This window comes from Manis pentadactyla, chromosome 12, assembly GCF_030020395.1.
Source record: "Manis pentadactyla isolate mManPen7 chromosome 12, mManPen7.hap1, whole genome shotgun sequence".
Classification (NCBI taxonomy): domain Eukaryota; kingdom Metazoa; phylum Chordata; class Mammalia; order Pholidota; family Manidae; genus Manis; species Manis pentadactyla.
In genome coordinates, this window is record NC_080030.1 from 4,625,285 (window position 1) to 4,639,559 (window position 14,275).

Below are 14,275 nucleotides of genomic sequence, written 5' to 3' on the forward strand. Positions count from 1 at the left end.
TCCTTTGGCGAGATGATGGAGTCCCCTGTCCAGGGCAGGGAGAGGAAATGAACCCAAAAGAGTCTCAGGTGGAGGCGCAGCGGCTCTGCGCTCCCCGGGCCCCAGTTGCTATGGTGAGGAGGCCGGCTGCGACTCACTTCCGTAGTGGGGCGGCACCTGCGCAAGGCGCACGCGCGCCCTCAAGCTGAGCCTGCTTTTCCCTCCTCTCCCAGGATGCCCTGCGCTCTTTGTGGGACGTAACGGGAAAGGCGTTCCCACACGTCCTGACTAAATCGGCAGCACTGTGTGTGGAGGTCGCAAAGAGCGCGAGCGACAGGCGTGTCCTTCAGTTCAGATTCATCCGGGGCTTGCTCCTCTGAAGAGTGAGGTTTGGGGACACGTGAAGCGCGTGGAGGGGCCCGACACCGAGGACGAGGTTGCCATCGCGACGAGGCCCGCCGCAGGAGCGCACTTCCGAGTAGGTTGTGGCGCAGGCGCAAATGTGATAGGAGCGGCGCTGAGGCGGTTTGGTGACCCAGCGCCGCTTTCGGGTAGTTCTCCCAGGATCGGTGACACCGAGGCTGTGTGTCCTCGACTGAAGACTCGACATCGCGAGGGCGGCTGCCCCGGGACTGAAAGACGGGGACCCCAGAGGAGACGAAAAGGACCCACACCCGACCGGACCCCAATCAGCGACCATCGCCCATGGCGGCCCTCGTGAGTATGAGGCGGGGTTCAGGGATCCTTGTGGCGACCTCCGCAGCCCCGCACTTAACATCCCGCCTATTCTCCCCGCAGGGCCCCGGCAGCCAGAATGTCACGGAGTATGTCGTGCGAGTTCCCAAGTAAGTCCCTGATCCCGCCTCCCACTTCCCCCCAAAGGGATAAAAAAAACTTGAAGAGGTTCCAGGCATGGAAGCAGTTCTCCCCGCAGACTGGCAGCGGCCTGATGGCGGAGCCGAGGTTGAGGCCTTTGTGCGGGCGTCATTGTTTTTAAAAGAGAATGAATGAATACATAAGTACAGTAACACGCAGTACGGTGCAGCCGGCTGCCAGGAAAGCCCTCTCCCCAGCTGTGACTCTGCTGGGTGCGTTCTAGACTGTCCTGCAACACTGAGTTCCAGGACACATACCCTGCCCGCCCTCCCCTGTCTCCAGGGCAGAGTTCCCATTATCCCCACATCTTGGGTTCCCCCACATCTCTCTCTCTCCTTCTGCTCTTCTTCTGCTTGGAGTTGGGAAAGAATGGATCCGGCTTCATTGTAGGACCGGGAACTTCTGGGGTCTTCAGTGGGTCCCCCAGCATTGGCTCACAGAAAGGGCTGAGTCCTGGAGGGTTTGTTGAATGAATGATTGACTGAGTACTGCTGTTTTTTGCCCACTCCAGAAACACAACCAAAAAATATAATATCATGGCCTTCAATGCAGCTGATAAAGTCAACTTCACTACTTGGAATCAGGTGAGTCCCAGTTCTGAAGGGGTGCAAGAGTCTGATCCTGGACTTCGGGTTGGTAATGAATAGTTCCTTATTGGCTTGGCTTCCTCAGATCTCCCTGAGTGGACATAAAATCATGACTAAGGCCCAGGCTGAGCCACTGGGTATCCCTGTAAGACTTGGCAGGCCCCACAGGAACCTGTCCCTAAAGGAGAACATTTAGAAGTTGTGCCCACTGATGGGCGTTTTTGGTCTAGATTTATCTGGGGGAAGGAGGGGGTTGCATCCCACAGATGGTGTCAAAACCCCCAGCTTGTCACAGGCTGTAGAAAGAACTCTGGGAGCTGTCTGTTTGGGCTGCTTTAACAATACCAGAGACTAGGCAGCTTATAAACAACAGTCCAAGACTAAGATGCCAGCAGACGCAGTGTCTGGTGAGGGCCCACCTCCTGGTTCATAGATGGTCATTTTCCGTGTGTCTTCACATGCAGGAAGAGTCGAGGGGAATCTCTGGGGTCTCTGTTATAAGGGCACTGATTCCATTCATGAGGGCCCCACCCTCAGGACCTAATCTCCTCCCAGAGGCCCACCTCCGGTTAATATCACACTGGGGGGTAGGTTTTAACATACGCATTTTGCAGGGGTAGGGGAGCACCAGCATTCACTCTATAGCAGGAGCCATTAAAGGGTTTTAAGCTGAAGTTGTAAGGTGATCTGGCTGCTGTGGGGAGAAGGAGCGGAGTAGAGGGTAGACGAAGGGAGAACAGGGTGGAGGAGGCATCGGTGCTGGTCCCAGTGGGTGATGCGGGGCTTGGAGCCGATGGGGATCATGAGAAGTGGTTGGATTCTAGTGGGTTTGGTGACTAGATATTGAGGGGTGAGAGGGCCAGAGCAAAATTCCAGACAATGCCATTTATGGAAAAGCCTGGGGAAGGTGCAGTTTGGTTAGAGTATTTGAGAATTCAGTTCTGGACATCTTACTCAAGCTCCTTATTAGACATCAAGGAGATAGTAAGCAAGCAGTTGGATATATGAGTTGGGAGACTGGGATGGAGGGTCTGGGCATCTGGGGTGGCAATGGAAGGCACAGAGGCTGCTTGCGCTTAGCAGGCTGGGGAAGTCTAAAGATGGCAACCTCAGAGCCTCCCGTAGCCTGGCAACTCCTACCTCTCTTCTTGTTTGTGAGCACAGGTCTGTCTTGTGACTATTTGGCTATTTGAAAATATCGCTATCATGTAGTTGAGCTGATAAGAGTATTTGAGTGAGGTGACAGCAGCCCGCGTGGATGCTGGCAGGTGGATGCTTGCTCAGGAACCCCTCTGCTAAGGGAGTCAAACTGCCGTTCGTCTGAGAGCTGCCTGGGTGACTGCCTGTCAGGATTTCCAGTGGTACACCTGTTCATACACAAACACACTCACACTAACGCTGGCCTCAGCAAAATTATCCCAAGAGGTCACAATGTTTCCAAGTCCCCGGTCACTCGGTGGGGGAGCACCCCCATCGTTGATCATGCAGAAGAGACATGACCCGCCCATCACAGGCAGCCTGCCCCTGAATGGGGCCGAGAGGAAGAAATTGATAAATATCTTGGCAACATACCACCCCTGATCCCTCATCAACCAGGGTAGCCCCCAACCATCCCTGAAAACCTAGAATATGTGCTCCAGTCACTCATCCCCTTGGAGGGGCCATACCCCTATCACCAGTCACCTTGAGGAGTGTAGCACCCGAGTAGTTGTCACCTTATGTGACCTCCCAGCCACTAGTAACTCCAGAGTTACCTATACCCTTTTTCCTGATCATCGTGGGGGGACATGCATCTATCACTAATCACCCCTTGCTTTTATCACATCTTGTCACTCCCCTAAAAACCTAATCACAGGGAGACACAGCCCTTAAAATCCTAATTTATGGAGGGGCACATCCCCTAAAAAACTAATGGGATTACTTTACCTGGAAAACACCTCCTGGAGTTGACACCCCTTAATTACGAATCCCCCCGGGCGGTGGTGGGTACAGCTCTCTAACAGCCACAGGGACGGCCCCTCCCCCAGCAGTCAACTCATCCCCCAGGGGCATTGGTTAGGCAGAAACCTGTGCCAGTCTCCTTTCAGCAGCTGTCCTGAGGCCCTCTCCCGGACTGAAGGGGAACAAGCCAGGCAGGGGCCCTGCACTCTCCAGGGCTGACCGCTTCAGGGGGTCAGACCTGTTTACTCCCCTGTTCTAATGGGGCATGTCCTGAGGTAGCTCCTGAAAAGGAGGTGTGGGAAGTACATCGTGAGTCTCCGTGTCCCTGCAAGTCACCTTATTCTAGCCTCAGGAGGGATAGTTTGTCTGGGTATCAATTCCTGGCATGGTAACCACGTTCCCTCCAATTGTGAAGGTTTGGCTCTGTGGTCTTTGAGCTTCTGCTGTGGCTGTTGAGGATGTCGGCCTCTCATTCTGGGTCCTGGATGTCAGGGTCAGCAAGCCTTTTCTTGAAGGGCCAGCTAGTAATTATGTTGGCCTTTGTTGACCAGATAGTGTCTGTTGCAACTTCTGAACTCTGCCCTTGTCGAGTGCAAGCAGCTGTAGACGATATGTAAGTGGTGGGCATAGGTGTATGCCAATAAAACTTTATTTTAAAAAACAGAGGGCCAGCCCACAGGATCTTTTGGGTCCCAGCGGTCTGAAATCTTGACAGTGGGAAATAATGTAGGTCATCCTGCATTTTTAAGTGAATGTGTCCTGGCGGTTGTTCTGTATGGTTGCCTCCTGTTTTGGGCCGCATAGTGTTCTACTGTGTGGAGGAGCCCAGGTATGTAGCTGGTGGCCTGGTCACGTGCACTCTGCAGGCGGCAACCTGAACTGTGTGTCATTTCATCCTCTGGTGTCGAGAGGAAGAATACCCCGTGTAAGCAGTGTGTGCACTGTAAGATTTAATATCTGCTGCTCAGTTGCCTGGAGACTGAAATTTGGAAAACCTCAGCCTTTAATAGCACCTGAACTCATGGGGCTATCAAGTCAGATGCAGAGAGAGAAAAGGGCCAGCTCCAAGCAGGGAGTTTTCATTGTTCCTGCTTTTGTTTTGTCACCACAATGATCTTACTGTCTTTTTTTTTTCTTTTCAAATTTTCACTTGGTGATAATTTTAAACTTCCAAAAAGCTGCAAAACTAGACATAGGATAAGGCTTATCCATATTCTTTCACCCAGACTCACTGAGTGCCAACATTCTACCCGCTTTGTGCCGGGCAGGAAATTGGCTTTGAGTGCAGCTCAGCTTGATGGGAGTAAAGGGTGTTCTTGGCAGAGGGCACAGCCGGGCAAAGGCAGGGCCCCTGATGAGGGGTTTGCTTCCTGTTCTCCCGGCCCCATCCCCCCAGGCTCGGCTGGAGCGGGACCTGAGCAACAAGAAGATTTACCAGGAGGAGGAGATGCCTGAGTCGGGTGCTGGCAGCGAGTTCAACCGCAAGCTCCGGGAGGAGGCCCGGAGGAAGAAGCATGGGATCGTCCTCAAGGAGTTCAGGCCAGAGGACCAGCCCTGGCTGCTCCGCGTCAATGGCAAATCGGGCAGAAGGTGAGAGGTGGTGGTGCCCCCAGTGTCCTCCCCCTCTGCTGGGCGCCCTCGCTGAACTGCGATGTCCCATCTGTACAGGGCGGGCAGCACATCCTCCCTCGTGGGGTTTTAGTGTCGAGGACAAACTGGGCAGGTGTTTGTGCAGGAGCTCCAAGCACCAGGATGCAGGGAGCTGGGCGCTGGCCCTGGGTGTGTGTGTTAAGGGGCCTCCCGGAGCCTGGGGTCATGACGATCGGGTGGACACAGACTGTGTGAACGAAGGGCACTCCCGGTAGGATAGTGCACACAGAGGCCCAGAATGGCCCGCTGAGCCGTAGGGAAGTCACAGTGCATGACGGTGACAGGCCAGGTGGACAGCAAAGGGCAGTGGGTGCCGGGATGCAGCTGGACTGGTTGGGGGTGGCCGGGGCCCAGGGAGCTTTGAAGGCTGTAGGCACTGGAAGGGTCACACCATAAGATTGCCTGGGCTTTTGGGGAAGAAAAGGGTGAGGGTGGTTCTAGCACGAGGTGGGGCCCAGGGCCCAATGCAGAGGGGTCTTCCTGCAGGGCATGTGCCCTTCCCGGCTCCTCTAACAGGTCCTCCCAGGTGGGGAGGGCTGAGCGCACTGGGAGGCGGGGCGTGCTGGCCTTGCTTTCCAGATGTGGGAATCGGGACTCACGTGCTGCAGGGCCAGCCGAGGCGCCCCAGCCTTGGATTCAGCTAATCCACGGGGCCCTGGAGAGGAGGCAGGCGAAGGGTGCAGATGGGCTTGGGCTGGTCCCGAGGCCGGGCTGTGACCATGGCCCCCTGCAGGTTCAAGGGCGTAAAGAAGGGTGGTGTGACAGAGAACACGTCCTACTACGTCTTCACCCAGTGCCCCGATGGGGCCTTTGAGGCCTTCCCGGTGCACAACTGGTACAACTTCACACCGCTGGCCCGGCACCGTACGCTCACCGCCGAGGAGGCCGAGGAGGAGTGGGAGAGGTGAGTGGGCACAGACGCTGGCATCTCCCAGCGTCCCCGTTACAAGAGCCAGCATGGTTAGCAACGGGGGCCTCACCACAGCTCTGCGTCCAGCCGGCTGCTGGGGGCTCAGTGGTGAGCGAGTGGCTCAGACTTGCCAGGCCCTCAGGGATCCCCCAGTCTGCTGGGGAGACACACGAACCCGTCGGGACATACTGGTCGCCGGGTGCCGGGAGGCAGTCGCTGAGCTGAACCCTGGAGCTGGAATCAGCAGGGCAGGGTGGGCTGTCCCGGCCGCTTGGCGTCTCCCTGGCAGTAGGTCTGTGGCTGGATCAACTGGAGGTAAAATACATGCAGTGCAGAATCCACCTTCTTTTTTTTTAGGAGAGCAAGGTACAGGCTTTTATTTAGAAATAAAGTGATAGAATAGAGCTCCTGGCTCATGCCAGGAGGGGACAAGAGAGCCCCAGAATCCACCTTCTTAACCACTCCTGAGTACACGCCTTGGGGGCACGGAGTACGTTCCCATCATCGTGCAGCTGCCCCCCACCCCCCATTTCCAGAACTTTCCATCTTCCCACACGGAAGCTCTGTCCCCATGAAACACTAACCCCCCAACTCCTCCCCCAGCCCCCGGCCTCACCGTCACTCTGTCTCTGGAAGGGGCTCCTCCGGGGACCTCCTGGGAGCGGGGTCAGATGGGATCTGCCCTTCTGTGTCAGGCTTATGTCCCTGAGCACCATGTCCCCAGGTCCCTCCGCATGGTAGCAGGGGTCAGCGCTTCATTTTTTTAGACTAAATTTTTAATTATATTATACAACACCAAAAATTGGCCACCTTAGCCATTTGTCAGCATCCATCCAGTAGAGATGAGTTTGTTCACGGTGCACTGGCCCTTCGCTCCTTTTTCATGCCCTGGGAATTCAGCTCGTGCTCTTTATTATGTACAGTCCCAACTCTCATTAAACTCTCATTAAATGCAGTTGCACTTTTAAAAACTTGCATCGCCACAGTCAGCGGAAACACCAGTGCCCCTGCCATAAGAAAGGAGGTGCCCCTGAATGAGAGTGACAGCAGCTGGGCTTAACTGCTTGTGGCAGATGCTGTTGCCTGAGAAAGTTCCAGAGCTGAGAGGTGCTGGGCCGCCAGCGCCACCTGGGACCTTCTTCTTGAGGCCTCGGCTGACCGGGAGCTGCGGGGGACCAGGCCACCCCTCACCCCACCGCCCCCTGGGTGGCTCCAGGGCCCCGCCTGTCCCTCACCCCCGCACCCCGCTGCAGGAGGAACAAGGTCCTGAACCACTTCAGCATCATGCAGCAGCGGCGGCTCAAGGACCAGGACCAGGAGGAGGAGGAGGAGGACAAGGAGAGGCGCGGCCGCAGGAAGGCCAGTGAGCTGCGCATTCACGACCTGGAGGACGACCTGGACATGTCGTCCGACGACAGCGAAGCCAGCGACGAGGAGGGTGAGGCCGGCGTGGCACCTCCTTTATGCCTGGCTCGTCATTAGTCTGGGTGGCTGAGTGACGGGAATGCCAGGGAGGGAAGAGTTGAGTCTCACAGGCGGTTCCCCTGGGAACGAGCCCAGGGTGCGGCAGGTGGGCTGCGCGGGGCAGCACCGGGGCGACAGGAGCAGAGGGCACAGCGGGAAGGCCGCCCATGGCCGTATGGGGCTCTCCGTGGAAGGGTGCGGCAGGCCAGGCTGAACGATTGCCGGGGCTCCCAGCTATGGGGCTGGGGCTAGTTGTGGATACCTGTCCTGGGGCACCTGGGGGTGGTTAGGGCAGAGGATGGGGGCCCTGAGTGCCCGAGGGACAGAGAGTGGCTCTTGTGGGTATAGACTTGGGATTGGCTGGTTCTGTGTGGGGGCTGCGCCCCGGCAAGCCCTCGGCCTCCCCCACGAGTTGGCTGCTCCCAGGCGTGTCCCCCCCACAAGACCCCCGAACAAGGCACAGAAGCTGCCGAGCCCCCAGCCGAGCCCTGTGCTTCCTCAGGCGGCCGAGCCCCCAAAGCCAAGAAGAAGGCGGCACCTGCCAAGGCCGGTGGGAAGAAGAAGAAGAAGAAGAAGGGGTCGGATGATGAGGCCTTTGAGGACAGTGACGACGGGGACTTTGAGGGCCAGGAGGTGGACTACATGTCCGATGGCTCCAGGTGAGACCGGCCGGAGGTGGTGCCACCCTGCCCCGGTGGGGCTGCGTGCCCACCCTCCGCTGCCCTCTGCCTTCCAGCAGCTCCCAGGACGAGCTGGAGAGCAAGGCCAAGGTCAAGCAGCAGGAGGAGGGCCCCAAGGGCGTGGACGAGCGCAGCGAGAGCAGCGAGGACAGCGAGGAGGAGAAGCCGCCCCCCGAGGGGGACAAGGAGGAGGATGAGGAGAAGAAGGCGGCCGCGCCGCAGGAGAGGAGGCGCAGGAGGGGTGGGCCTCGGGGAGCCCGACGTGGGGAGGGCCGGGGCGGGCCTGGGGCCGGGGCTGACTCCTGCCTGTCCCCGCAGATAGCAGCGATGAGTCGGACAGCTCAGAGGAGAGCGACATCGACAGCGAGGCCTCCTCCGCCCTCTTCATGGCGGTAAGGCCCAGGCGGGCGGTGCGGCCCTGCAGGCAGGCGTGGCACCTGCTTCCACACTCACGTCCTCACCCGGGTCTCTGCAGAAGAAGAAGACGCCCCCGAAGAGGGAGCGGAAGCTGTCCGGCGGCAGCTCGAGGGGCAACAGCCGGCCTGGCACGCCCAGTGCAGACAGCAGCACCACGTGGTCTACCCTGCGGGCAGCCGCCACCAAGCTGGAACAGGGTGAGTGCCCCTTACCATGACCCTTGACCTCTGCCCGTGCCCTCCCCACTGGGCCACGTCCAGGGCAGAGCCTGTCTGACCCTGAGCCCCTTGTAACCATAATCCTGGCACCACCCAGCCTGGGCGACCCCCCCATTCCACAACCCAGCCCCAGCCTGCCCCCCAGGGAAGCGGACCAGTGAGACGCCGGCAGCCAAGCGCTTGCGGCTGGACGCTGGGCCCCAGAGCCTGTCGGGGAAGTCGACGCCGCAGCCCCCATCTGGGAAGTCAACCCCTAGCGGCAGGTGAGTTGACAAGGGGCCAGGGGCAGGTCCAGGGGCAGGGAGGGCCTCCTGCTGACGCCACCTCCCTGCCGGCCGCCCAGTGATGTGCAGGTGACCGAGGACGCCGTGCGCCGCTACCTGACGCGGAAGCCCATGACCACCAAGGACCTGCTGAAGAAGTTCCAGACCAAGAAGACGGGGCTGAGCAGCGAGCAGACGGTGAACGTGCTGGCCCAGATCCTCAAGCGGCTCAACCCCGAGCGCAAGATGGTCAACGACAAGATGCACTTCTCCCTCAAGGAGTGAGGGCCCGCCCCACCCTCCACGCCAGCCGCCGCCGGGGCTCGTCCTCCCCTGGCCTCCGCCTCCCCGCATGGCCGACGGCTCCCGCTCTGTCTCCTCCCGCAGCCGCGCTCCTCACCGCTGACCCGCCTCATGTTTCCTTCTCAGACTGTTGCCCAATTCTGGAAGATATCTTTGTTTCTTTGCATCAGCTCGTCTGTTTGGAGCGTCTTGCCCCTGATTCTGTGGTCCCTTCTTCCACATTTTTAAGCATCCTTGTCTCACAATCTCTGCCAGGCACACCTGGTAGCAGAAGCCCACGGGCATCCTGTTCTATCTTCTGACCATATTTCGGGATCTTCCCTAAGCTCCCTTTTGTAGTTTCAGTGGGGGGGGTCTCATGGCCAGCTTAGGGGCTGTATCTGGGGGCCTCTGGGGTGGTCTACTTGCAGGCAAATCCTCCCAGATGGTCTTTGCCTCTGCCCCCTACCTGGGTGCCACAGAGGTCCCGGCCTGAGTCCAGTTTGGGGGGGTTCTCAGCTCAGGGGCTCTGTTCCTATCTGGCCACAAAATCCCGAACCCTTTTGTCACTGATGCTGGCATCTCAGCTCTATTTTTCAGGTTAACACTGATGTTTCTGGGGTTTCCCTTGTTTTCTTACAAGTTGGTTATGCATTTACTCTATCCAGCATTCCAGGTGTTCTGTAGTGGGTGGGCTTTTCAAGTTGGCTGATGGTAACGGGGCTGGAGTTCAGCAGCAGGTGCTACTGTTGAGCCCCTTCTACCTGAGTGATCCGGCAGGGGCAGGGTATTGGGCTTGTCTTCCCCTTGGCTAGAGATGGTGGGTGGAAAACTCCCCCCCGTAGGTCCTTGGCCGCCGAGTGGGAATGCCTGCGATGTCCGGCTAATTCCTAGGAATGCCCCAGGCTGGTCCAACCTCCCTCCCCATCCTTCCGCCAGGCCTTTGGGAACGGCGGGAGAGAGGTGCTGGCCCCCAGCCCTGGCAGCTTCGTGCCTGCCCTCCCTACTGCGAGGACAGGAGTCTGAGTTCTCCCCGCTGGGCCGTGCGTCCCAGTGGTTAGGAGCAAGGGCCTTGCTTTCAGCCGGACCCAGAGCCAAATCCCAGCTGTTTCTTAGTTCTGGTGCCTTTAGACAGGTGGTGCCTTTAGACAGGTACTGCGAGTGGTCTTAGCAAACACAGCATTAAGAACCAGCACACCAGACTGACTGAAGCAGCCGCTGCGGTGGGGGTTTGGTCATTTCCAGTCTGGCTGATAGGAAAAGGCAGTGAATACCCCTCCTGTCTTTGCCCCTGGTGTGGGCCGGGCTCCTGAAGCGGGTCTCCTGGGCCCGAGGGATGTGATGGGAGCTGCAGCAGCACATGCCAGCTGTTCTGCGTCCGCTCCTGGCCACGCACGGGGGCATGCCTGTCCCACACCCAGCTGAGTGGAGCAGATGCTCAGATGCTGAGTTTTGTCCATCTTGGGTGCAGAGTCGCACCTGAGTTTTAACTCAGTGTTGTCTGCGTTGAGATTGAGCGCCTCTTTCAAAGCATTTCCTCAGCCTCAGAAGCTCGCGCAAGCCCCTCGGTGCCAGCCGTGCCACACACACTGAATGCACCGTGCCTGTTCTCAGAAGCCCATGTGGGAGGGACCCTCTTGGGTGAGGGACAGACCTCACTTTCTTGGGTCACAGGACGGGCATGGAAGTTGCTGCTCCCTTTCTCTCCCACCCTGATGCCCCGGGACCCCGGGAGAGGGCTGAGGGCCTAGGGCCCTCAGGTTGGCATAGACTGGAGGCCTTGCAGGGCGAGCTTCCTGCCCTGTGTCCCAGCTCTTGGCTGTCTCCCAGCCTCTCCCTTTTCCTGTTTTGACACCGGCTCAGCCAGGCCCGGAGACAAGGGCATGATGTCTTAATCCTTGAGATGGGAGCCATGACGGGGCGTCCCTGTCAGCTCAGCACCTGCCAAACACCTCATCTCCACACATGTCCTTTCCACCTGGTGCCCCACATGGGGACCCCTGAGCCCCAGCACCCTGGCTGAGTGGGGAGGGACCCCCGGAGACCCCCACCTCTCCAGACAGCAGGTGGGGAGGGGACCCCAGTTGCCTGCCCTGGGCTTAGCCCTGGCTGCTGCCACAAGACTCGTAAATCAGGGGGTGGAGGGGTGTCGGAAACGGGTCTGTGGAATGTCTGGGTGGGGTTGGGGGGATGAGCCCTTAACTCTCAGAAGGACGGTGTGGGTCAGAAGGAGCCAGCCAGCCTGGGCTGGAGGACTTGGGAGACGAGCTGGTATGGGATGTGGGGAACTTTGTGCCTAGTGAGCAGCTGGCAGTGAAGAGGTTACTCCACAGCCCAGCAGGGGGATAAATTGAGGGTGCAGGGCGTCCCCACCAACAGGACCTGCCTGTCACAATGGCCACAGGAAGAGCCCTGCTCAGCTCTCTGCTGCTCCTGTCACTGCAGCTGGGCCTGGGCGAGGGCCCTGGGGCTCAGGGGACTACAGTCGCAGTGGAGGGAGAGGTTCTGTCTGAGGCTGCAGCAGACAGAGGGACCTGGAGGCCACAGCTGGGTAAGGACCCATGGGACCCTGCGTGGCTCCCCAACTCTGTCCCACCCAGACTCTGCTGGCTGTCAGCTGCCCCTTGTCCCCTAAGGTGCCCGCCTGCGCAGAGCCCTGGTCGGCCCGTGCCAGCTGTGGAGCCTGTCTCTGCCAGTGGCGGAGCTGGGCCTGGGCTACACTTCGGAGGAGACAGTCATCTTCCACTACTGCGCCGGCAGCTGTCCCCGTGGTGCCCGCACCCAGCATGGCCTGACGCTGGCCCGGCTGCGGGGCCAGGGCCGAGTCCATGGTGGGCCCTGCTGCCAGCCCACCCGCTACGCTGACGTGGCCTTCCTCGACGACCGCCACCACTGGCAGCGGCTGCCCCAGCTCTCGGCAGCTGCCTGTGGCTGCGGCTAAGGCTGAGGCCGCCCAGCCTGGGCCCTGCAGCCGCTAGAGAGCTCTGTGGACTTATTTATTGACGACGTGGGATGCTGAGATGAGAAGGGGAGGTGGGCTGGGGCTGCCAGCAAGGAACATAATAAAGGAAACTGCTCCTGCACCCTCGTGATTGTGTTCAGCCAGTGTGTACCCTGACCCTACCACCTTAGTGCCCTGTGGGCAAGCAGGTGGTGCCCTGGGCTTCTTGTGCAGCTGCTTGCCCTAGCAAATGGCCAGTGCAAGGAAGGTCAGCTTGTCCATTCTCCAAATTTATTCACAGGTAGCATCTCTAAGAAGCTGGGGGAAGGGTGTGGTAGTCAGCAAGTCCGGGGTAGCTGCCTGGGCTCTCCTGGTCGCACCCCTCAGGAAGGGAGCGGCAGATCACTGAGATGCGTCGGCCCCGGGGAACCCGACGCTCTCCAAAGAAGGACTGCTCATCCCGAAGGATCTCATGGGAGAAGTCATAACGCGCCGAGCCCCTGCAAGAGAAGACAGAGGCTAAGGCTGCATAGGGGGAGGCGGACCCTCTGCTGGGAGAGCTGAAAGGAGAAGCGGCTCCAAGTGCTGGGCGGGCCTCTGGGGAGTCACTGCGGGGTGGAGCTTCCTGGCCAGGCAGTACCTGAGGATGTAGAGGGAGCCTGGCTCCAGCAGGAGCTCCAGCCACACGGCGGGCTCCTGCGTGTGCACCAGCCGCATGACACTGGGAGACAGCAGGGACAGGCCAGCGATGGTGGCTCCACAGAACTGCAAGAGGCAGCATGGTGGCAGGTCAGGCTCTGGCCTAGGAGGCCCTCCTCCCTCCCCGCAGCTGTCGGCTCCAAGGCGCCGGCCTCTGCCCACCTTGACGCTGTCCACGTGTGGCTTGATGTAGCCCTGAGGCTCCAGGTCCAGCACATGCACCGAGGACAGCAGGGTCTGGTCAGGGCCAAAGGCCGCCGCCTGCACGCGCTGCAGGATGGTCCGGCTTGCCTCGGACCAGCGTGACTTCTCTGTCTCTCGGAAGCCATGGATGGCCTGCACAGAGAGCCCAGGTCAAGCCAGGACGGTCTCAGGGGAAACAGGGACACAGGCCCGGCGGGGGGAATGGCAGAGTGCAAAGGGCTGGTTTTCCCAGAGGACCGTAGACCCCACCCTCAACTCACAGCCTTGGTCCTATTTACCCCATGATCCTGGGTCTCAAACACAACCACTGCCCCTCTAGGTCGGGCCTCAGGCCTTTGTGCCCACCTTAAGGCTCCAATTCAGTCCCAGATCCCGGCCCCAGAGCTGGCTCCGCCCCAGTATTCAATTCTGCCTCAGTCTCCGCCCACAACTGGATTCCACCCGTCCCAGCCGGTGAACTTCCATCCAGCCCCACACCCGTTTCCGTCCCTAATGTTGGTCCTGTCCCCGCAGAAACGCCTCACTTTCAGTCCTGCCTCCATTACGGCCCTGCCCTCAGCACCAAAGTGCACTTCTCGTGGCCAATATCCGCGTGCTGCTTCAAGGCTCTGTCTCCGTCCCCCAGGTCCTGCCCCTCCCCGAACTCTACGCCCTGGCCCCGCCCCCACGACAAGGCCCCGCCTCCGGCGCGCCCGCCTCACCGCGTCCCAGTGGTCGTACTCGTAGCGGCGGCGGCGCAGTTCGGGCTCCAGCTCGCGGCTCAGGGTCTCTTCCTCGGCTGCGCTCAGGAAGCCAGGTCGCACCATGGCTGCGTCCCGCAGGCGACTCAGCACGGCCGGGCCCGAGCCCCGCACCCAGCCCGGCCCGGGCAGCGCCCGTAGCACCTGCAGCCCACTTGCGGCCATAACCCGGAGCCGGGTCGTTGCAGCGGCCGGTCAGGGCAGTCCCGCCCCAGAGCCATTGGCTGTGGCTGCGCCGGCTCCCTCCAGCGATTGGCCTTCCCCAGAGTCCCGCTTCTTGCTCAAGGTTACTGGTTGCTGCTCAGCCTGCCCTTTCGCGCTATTGGATCCCGTGAACCTTCCTTCTCTCCCGTCATTGGACGCTATCGACCTCTGCCTCTAAGACTATCGGCTGTCAGTCCTCCAGAGGGTGGGGCGACGGTGG

At 59.7% G+C, this 14,275-nt stretch overlaps 3 protein-coding genes across 5 annotated transcripts; 2 read left to right on the top strand and 1 right to left on the bottom strand.

Moving 5' to 3' along the window:
• Nucleotides 1-223: 223 nt before the first annotated feature.
• Nucleotides 224-9,454, top strand: GTF2F1 (general transcription factor IIF subunit 1). Of its 3 annotated transcripts, none has more exons than XM_057489736.1 (12): nt 224-696; nt 778-824; nt 1,367-1,439; nt 4,780-4,973; nt 5,767-5,937; nt 7,197-7,381; nt 7,910-8,066; nt 8,147-8,328; nt 8,406-8,479; nt 8,563-8,701; nt 8,868-8,985; nt 9,066-9,454. In XM_057489736.1, exons 1-12 carry the CDS (start codon nt 685-687, stop codon nt 9,268-9,270), a joined length of 1,557 nt encoding a protein of 518 aa, XP_057345719.1. In that variant the 5' UTR covers nt 224-684; the 3' UTR covers nt 9,271-9,454. The 3 variants fall into 3 exon arrangements, with proteins under 3 accessions (XP_057345719.1, XP_036751628.2, XP_036751629.2); XM_036895733.2 differs by having other exon boundaries at nt 225-696; nt 8,144-8,328; nt 8,820-8,985; XM_036895734.2 differs by having other exon boundaries at nt 226-696; nt 8,144-8,328.
• A 1,999-nt stretch (nt 9,455-11,453) lies between these two features.
• PSPN (persephin) lies at nt 11,454-12,350 on the top strand. Its single transcript, XM_036895753.2, has 2 exons — nt 11,454-11,818; nt 11,904-12,350. The coding sequence occupies exons 1-2, from the start codon at nt 11,662-11,664 to the stop codon at nt 12,206-12,208; spliced, it is 462 nt and encodes a 153-aa protein (XP_036751648.1). The 5' UTR covers nt 11,454-11,661; the 3' UTR covers nt 12,209-12,350.
• Nucleotides 12,351-12,477: 127 nt separating this feature from the next.
• On the bottom strand, nt 12,478-14,147 carry ALKBH7 (alkB homolog 7). The gene is made up of 4 exons (XM_036895752.2): nt 13,813-14,147; nt 13,070-13,243; nt 12,849-12,973; nt 12,478-12,708 (listed from the first exon to the last, which is right to left on the bottom strand). Exons 1-4 carry the CDS (start codon nt 14,014-14,016, stop codon nt 12,519-12,521), a joined length of 693 nt encoding a protein of 230 aa, XP_036751647.1. The 5' UTR covers nt 14,017-14,147; the 3' UTR covers nt 12,478-12,518.
• Nucleotides 14,148-14,275: the final 128 nt, after the last annotated feature.